At 50.7% G+C, this 7101-nt stretch overlaps 1 protein-coding gene across 1 annotated transcript; it reads right to left on the bottom strand.

The window, feature by feature from the left end:
* Positions 1 to 1043: 1043 nt before the first annotated feature.
* TOB1 (transducer of ERBB2, 1) lies at positions 1044 to 5121 on the bottom strand. The gene is made up of 2 exons (XM_084863759.1): positions 4832 to 5121; positions 1044 to 2977 (listed from the first exon to the last, which is right to left on the bottom strand). Exon 2 carries the CDS (start codon positions 2831 to 2833, stop codon positions 1817 to 1819), a length of 1017 nt encoding a protein of 338 aa, XP_084719885.1. The 5' UTR covers positions 2834 to 2977; positions 4832 to 5121; the 3' UTR covers positions 1044 to 1816.
* Positions 5122 to 7101: the final 1980 nt, after the last annotated feature.

The raw sequence follows: 7101 nt of genomic DNA on the forward strand, positions 1-7101 counted from the left end.
TCATTCTGTCCCCGGAAGCACAATGGCCTCGCCATGGAGCTGACAGAAAAGCTTAGCTGTGATTTTCAGTGCTTGTCTCCTCACAACGTTTTATTGCTCTAAGCTGCTTGGGTACCAGACAAAAGGCTTTTGTAGACGGACATCCAAAAACTCACTTGACACCAAATTTATTTCACTAGTAACCCAGGCAGTGCTGGTTCCTTACTATAAAAGCACAGAGAAAGTTATTTTCTTCTTCCCATTCAGGGCAATTTTGTCACCAATACTATGTCAACACCGTACCAGTGGACAATTAAATGGTTAAATGACTCATTCACATAGTGTCCCTCCCAGGTCATCAGTTTTTTAAAAACTCCATCCTCAACAAGCCACTACAATTTGACACACATTATCAATGGCTAACCATTAAAAAAAACCCAAACCAGCAGGTTGGCTATCCAATTTACCATAAAAAAATAAAAACAATATGCTGGGAAAATGCACACAAATGCTAATACTGAGCAACCTGTCCAATCTTGAATAGTTAGATCGTAAACTCTCCGATGTCATACAATGACTGAGCTTTAAGTAGATGGATTAGTAAACAGACCTAAACCTTTGTCAAGTTAGGTCAGCTGCTTTGTCCAAGCAAGTTTTATGAGCTGTTCATCTCCTATACAGAAACAGAAAACCGATCCAATGGTCCCTCTCTTATATACATTTCAAATAAATCCTCTCAGATTATGAGAGAATTTCATTTTATCACCTTCCATGTCAGCATGACACTTTTTAAAGCTTGCTATGACTAGCTTTAGCATACCATCCAGATGGCCTGGAGAGAGGTGCCAGAAAATAAGTTGGTCCCAAGCATTGGTCAGGCTATGGAGTTTCGCTAGGACAACTTTCTATGTAGCAAACTACTATCTGCTGCACTAGCGGAGCAACTGCTTCCCATGATTCCTTTGTGGTCCAATGAGCCAGACCTTTCTGCATCATCAGCATTTATAATGTCCTTACCTCCAGAGACAGATCTTTGGCAAAGGTTTAAAAGACCACAAAAAGCATTTTTAATTTTAAAGAATTTTAATACAAACTTAATATAAACTATTTCAGTCCCTCTTAACATGTAAGACACTGACTCAAAATACTTTTATACCATTTTTTCAAGTATTGCACAATATAGGTACAAAATTAATATTTACGATTACATTTTCTTCCATAATATATAGCAAAAATCTTTAAACCTTTAACAGAAAATACATTTTTTGAAAAAAGCAAATATTCGTACATTTTAATTCCACCACTAAAGGAATATCCTGTACACAATTTTTAGAATAGTTGATGTCTTTAAGATGGATATTTTACAATTTCAGTAAAAAAAATACAACATGAAGCTGCTGCTGTCACAGATCACTGTAGTAAAAAGATATAAATGCAATACCATGTCGTAGAAACAATATATATATATCCTCTGATATTTTACAAACTTTGTACTAAATTAAATTATACAATTAGAAAAGACCAATAAACCCACTTATTAGTGCCAATTTTTTATAAAAAGAAAAAAATCAGCCATGTCCTTGCTATATCTTAAATACTGTGAGAGGCCATATCTGAGCGTATACTTTAAAATATACAGTCAGTATAAAATAACTTTGTGCTTGGTTGGCAAATGAAAAATGATGCATGTTTTATTTTTGTAACCAAGCTTGAATGTATCTGTACTATATGCTTAAAAAAAAAAATCTCAAGGAGGTGAAAAAAAACAAACCCTCCTCGGGCCCAAGCATTTTAACTTGTACTTTTAACTTTTACGACTTTTTTTTTCTTGCTTTTTTTAGTTAGCCATAACTGGCTGGAATTGCTGGTTAGAATACTGCATGTTGTTTAAGCTAAAATTCAAGCCATCTACAAAGGACTTCTCGTTGAGGCCTCCGTAGGCCGCAAACACATCAAAGGCATTACTGTACTGAAGAGGACTGAGGTTCAGGGGGCTGTCACCTGGGAACATTCCATTGGTACTACTACCTTGACCCTGCATATTAGGAAAAATGAATTCCTTGGCGTTAGGAGAGAGAGCAGAGGTTTTCTGCTGCTGCTGCTGCTGCGGCGGCGGCGGCTGGGATGGCTGCTGCTGCGGCTGCTGGCTGCCCAGGCCCAGCCCATAGAGAGAGTGCATTGAGGACGAGATGGCTTTCTGCTTCAAGAGGTCATTCACATTCAAGCCAAGGTTGATGGGAGAAGTACGTGCCACCTTGTTGCTCCGGCCACTGTTCTTCATTTTGGTAGAGCCGAACTTGGTGGCAGCGAAAGTGGCAGTGGTAAAGGTTAAAGGCTGGGTGGACCGGGGCATGAACGTGGGGCTGACGGCAGCAGAGTGACCAAAGGGAGGCGATGGAGAGCTGGACACGGACGAGGCCGGGTCGCTTATGGGCATAAACACCTGGGCCTCCGGGTTAAAGCTGTTTTTGATCTCCTTATCCAGCTCGCACCCGTTCTCACTATTGTCATCCACGTACAGCACCTTCACTGGTCCCTTCTCACCGATTTGGTAGGAAACCTCGAACGGGTCGATCCACACACTGAGATCCTGTGGCAAATTGCCACGGACATCGTTAATGTCCAAGCCGCTCTCTTTGGATGCTTGTTCGATCACGGGGTCCACCTTCTCCCCTATGTGGATACACCTAAACCCTGATCCTTTGTATGGCTTTTCAGGATACCAGTGCCCTTCATACTTCTTCTTCAGAAGTCTTTCAAGCTCTTCACCAAAAATGTTGACACGTCTCCTGGGAAGCTTATTGTACAAATACGAAATAATAAAATTGAGTGCTACTTGGATTTCAAGCTGCATAGCTGCTACGCCACAAAGTTAGATTTGGGTTTCAACTTCCCCACACCCACCAGGGAAAAGAGTGTTCAGTTGGTGGCAGAGAAACAAATTTTCATTCAAAGTGCTGGTAGAGTAGGTTATGCTTCACCTTGAGAGGTCTTGTTCCTTAAAGAAAACAAAAGCAAACATGTACAAATGAGCTAAATGTTGAGTCCCACAGCCTGTTTTTACCCCGGAATAATTTCACTTCTGAAAAAGCCTAACAGGATAGAAAGTCTGGAAAATATAATCGGCCCGAAAGACAGGCATATACAGCAGAAATTGTTTATTAACGTTCAAAATATCGTGGGATCACAGGATTTAGTTAAAACAATATTTTAGCCCTAGAATTGTTCCTGAATAGAATAAAAATATGTCCAGAATATGTAGTGTATTCCTTTTTTCCTTTCAATTCCCACAAGAATGTTTGCTAAAAACCATAATCAGAATACCCATCCATCTACCTCCATATATATGCCAATTTTAGAAGTTGGTAATATTCCTATTCACCAATTTGGAAGTGGATTGTGTTTCTGTTCATTTTGAGTATGTACTGTACTGCTTAAATCTCCTTTATTGTTAAAAATTTAGAAATTCGAGAAGTTTGGAAGATTAATTTCCAAAGTACATTATGCTAAAAATTAAAATTACTATATACTAAATTGCCATTTTAGTGAACACTTCAAACCGAATTATCCTATACAGTTGAGGCCTTGCGTATACGAAAGGGCCCACAACTGAGCCTCTTTGTGCTTTTTCTTTGCCATATATATCTATCTTTCTAAATCTGAAAATACCTCTTCGACAGCAAACATAATAAAAGCAACCATTCGTTTCACAACTCTTTATTAACCTGTTTCACGGGCAGCGTTTCTGAGCTTTATTCTGATTTTCAAAACCACCTCCCCTCCTCCCTCCCTCCCTCGATAAGCGAGCCGCGGAGGAGAGCCCTGCACGGGAAGGTCGACCTTTAAACGTTTGCTGGATCAGCACTGGGTGGGGATAAGGAAAGATCAAGGGCAAACAGACGATGTTTGCAAAGGAGATCTGTTTGTACACCGAGGTTGACTTAAAGGGACATTTAAAAGCCAGGCCGGCGTCCACCCATCTGTTCCGGGGACCACATTGGTGGTGACAAAGGGAAGAGGCTCTCCGGCTGCCCCCAAACTACACACACTTTCCCCTCCAAAGGCCTGGGCGCGGGAGGCGGCTGATTGCGCCTGATGGGCGGAAGGTGCAGACGGGGGACGGAGGCTCGGCGGAAGGCAGGCGGCTGGAGGTGAGGAATTACATAAACAGCCAGCGGGTCTCATTAGATTTCTGCTCACAGCCTCGGAACCCAGCGGCGGCGAGAGGAGGGGGGAGGAGGGAGGAGGAGGACGTGGGGAGGAGGAAGGCAGCACAAGCCTCCTCGGAGGAAGGGGCGGGGGAGCTCGGCCACCAGAAAGGGAAAGGCAGCCTGTTGGGGCCGGGCACCGGGGCAGGTCGGGGCGCCGGGCCGGGCGCCGCCGCTCCGGGTCAGCTGCTCCCCTCCCCCCGCGTAACCGGACCCGCCGCTCTCCGCCCCCGGCCCCAGCCTCCTGGGACGCGGCCAGCGCCCCGAGCACCGGCTCCCCAGCACCGCCTTCGGCCGCCGTGGCCACAGGCCCCCGAGGAGGCCCCCGAGGCCCCCGGCGTTCCCCTCGAGCCCGCCGCTCCCTCCGGGCTCCCCCAACCCCCCGAGTCCCGTCTGCTCGCCTCAGGCCTCCCCCCCCCTCCCCGGTCACCCGGCCCGGGCTGAGCCCGACGCGCCGGCCGGCCGGCCCCGCCTCCGGCTCCGGCTCCGGGCGCGCCGGGCCCTTCGGAGCTGCCAGGAGCCGGATGTCTGGGGCCGCTCCCCTCCGCGCCGGGGCCGCAACGCCGCCGCCCCCGAGAGCCGGAGCCGGCCGCCGCTGCACCCCCTCCCCCTGCGGACCCCGCCCGCCGCCCCTCCATACTTACAGCTGCTTCCTCCGCAGACCGGGCCGCCGGGCGGGGAGAAGGGGCGGCTGGGCGGGGGCGCGGAGGCTCCGCAGCGGCGAGCTGGCTGAGTGCACGACGACGTGGCGGGCGGAGGGCGCGGAGGGCGGCGGCCCTGGTGCTGGCCTCGGGGGGGAGGTCGGCCCTCGGACTCGGCGTGGCGAGGACGGGGTCAAGCGAGCGCGCTCACTGGTCCACACAGCCCGGTGCCCGGCCCAGCGTCCTCGTCATGCACCCACTCCGCGCCGGGCCAGAGCTTAGCTCCTTCTGCCGCGGCGCGCGCCCCGCCTCTCATTTTATAGCCTCTTCCCCGCCCCCATCCCCTCCCTTCGGGGTGCACGCGCGCCCATTGGCGTCACACAGCTCGGGGCGGCGCAACCAATCCCCGCCCTCCCGCTCCCTCGCGGGACCCCGGCCGCTGGCCCCGCCCCCGCCCGGCCCCCCGATGCCATTGGCCAGGTCCCGCCTCCTGGCCTGACGGGCAGCGCTCGGCTGGGGCGGCCAAAGCCTCTCCCCTCGGGCTCCAGGGTGGCCAATGAAACGACGTTATGGAGCTCTGTGGGCGGGACTAACACAAAACGTGGAAAGGGATTGGGGGAGAGACGTGCCAGTAAAGGGTAACAGGTGGGGTGGGGCAGGCTGACTCCGGGTTGAGGCGGAGAGCGCCGGGGAGAAGGGGGAGGGGAGCGGAGCAGGTGGCGAAGCCTCGAGGAAGACGGGGAGGGGAGTCCGAGGCCCGAGAGGGAGGGCAGAGTTTGCAGAAAGTGACCCTGCCCCAGTGGGACTGTGGCTGAGGAAAACCCCACTCGTGGACAAGCTGCCGGGTCGGCCTCCAAGTGCACCCCCGGGAGAGCCTAGAGAAAGGGCGAACTGTTCCGGGGACTCGTGCACCCGATTGATTGAATATTAATCCCCCTCCGGGGCCGAAGCCAACTGCCATCCGGAAAGTGACAACTGCAGAACCCAGAGCAGCCGTGTCAGGCTGGGGGTGGGGGGGAGACCATCAGGCCACACCTCCCGCCTAGGTGACAGTTTAACTGCCTCTGCATTCCACACCAGACCTCCCGGGCGACCCAGCGGCCGCTCGGAAGGAGGGCTGGGGTGAGCCTGGAAGAATTGCATTTTATTCCAAATGTCCCAACCTAGGCCTCCGTGCCGAATTGCAAACAAATCTAAGTGTATATATCTATCGATGCGTGTGTTTCAAGTGCCTGCTTTAACACGAACACTTATTAAACACGGAGCCTTCCTGTAATGTGCGTTTAAGATAATTTCCGATTGAAACATGTCTGATCGAGAGAGAGAGAGAGAGAGAGAGAGAGAGAGAGAGAGAGAGAGAGAGAGAGAGAGAGAGACTGACTCGAGGGGGAGGGGAGCGCCCTTTTTCACAACCTGCAGCAGAGAAACACACGGAGTTGACGTTGGGAGTGGAACCGGGAGTCCCTCCCGGCTAAAAATATTACAGGCAGCAACGACGCCTGATTGGCCGCGCGTCTCCCCTAGCAACCAGGCGATTGGCTGTCTGGTATCCTGGAGACCGACGTCAAACTCGCGCTGGAAACGGGGAGAGAAAGTCTGGGGAAGGGAGGAGTGGGAGGAGGGGAAGAGGAGCAATGAATGAAACGCCCATCGCCCAGCCTTGCCTTCTTCCCAGTCCTCTGCACTCAAGGCGAGATTCCGGGAAACCGCCAGTGGGGCGCCGCCGCCTTCCCCTTAAAAGTGTGGGGCGTTCACGCTCCACCTGCCGAAGGAAGTTCAAGTGGAACTCCTCGGGGAGTGGGGTGTCCGCGGAGCCGGCTGTGTAGACCAGCTCGGGCACAAATCCGCTTTGCATGTGAGGCCTAGAGAGGCTTTGCGCTTTAGGGACGCAAGAGCTGGATGCAGCCTTCTTCTTCGTGCCCTTCTGCTATCTCCCCCCCGCCCCCCCCCCCCCCCCGCACTCCCCTTTTAGAAAGAACCGAATTGAAAAAGGATATTTTTGAAGTCCCAATGTGTGTGCGTGGAGGAGGAAGGGAAAATGGGTGGGTGGAATGAGATGAGGGTGAGAGTGGTCAGGTGACTGATTTCTTGTTTATTATACAGATTCCTAAAACTCAGGCAGAGTTTAGTAAGGACATAGAAGTTTTAATCGGTGACTCTTTAATTTTTATTTTATTTTATTTTATTTTTTAATGTTTGGGCTTTTTTAGTTGTAAACAAGGAAGAGTGGGATTTGCTTGTGAAAGTATGGAAGCAATGAAAATTAATACGCC

The sequence above is a fragment of the Pipistrellus hanaki genome (genome assembly GCF_964339955.1).
Source record: "Pipistrellus hanaki genome assembly, chromosome: 16".
In the NCBI taxonomy this organism is placed as follows: Eukaryota; Metazoa; Chordata; class Mammalia; order Chiroptera; family Vespertilionidae; genus Pipistrellus; species Pipistrellus hanaki.

Bases quoted from the DNA above. Each gene is read 5' to 3' on its own strand.
- TOB1 (XM_084863759.1), bottom strand. From the start codon at position 2,833: ATGCAGCTTGAAATCCAAGTAGCACTCAATTTTATTATTTCGTATTTG.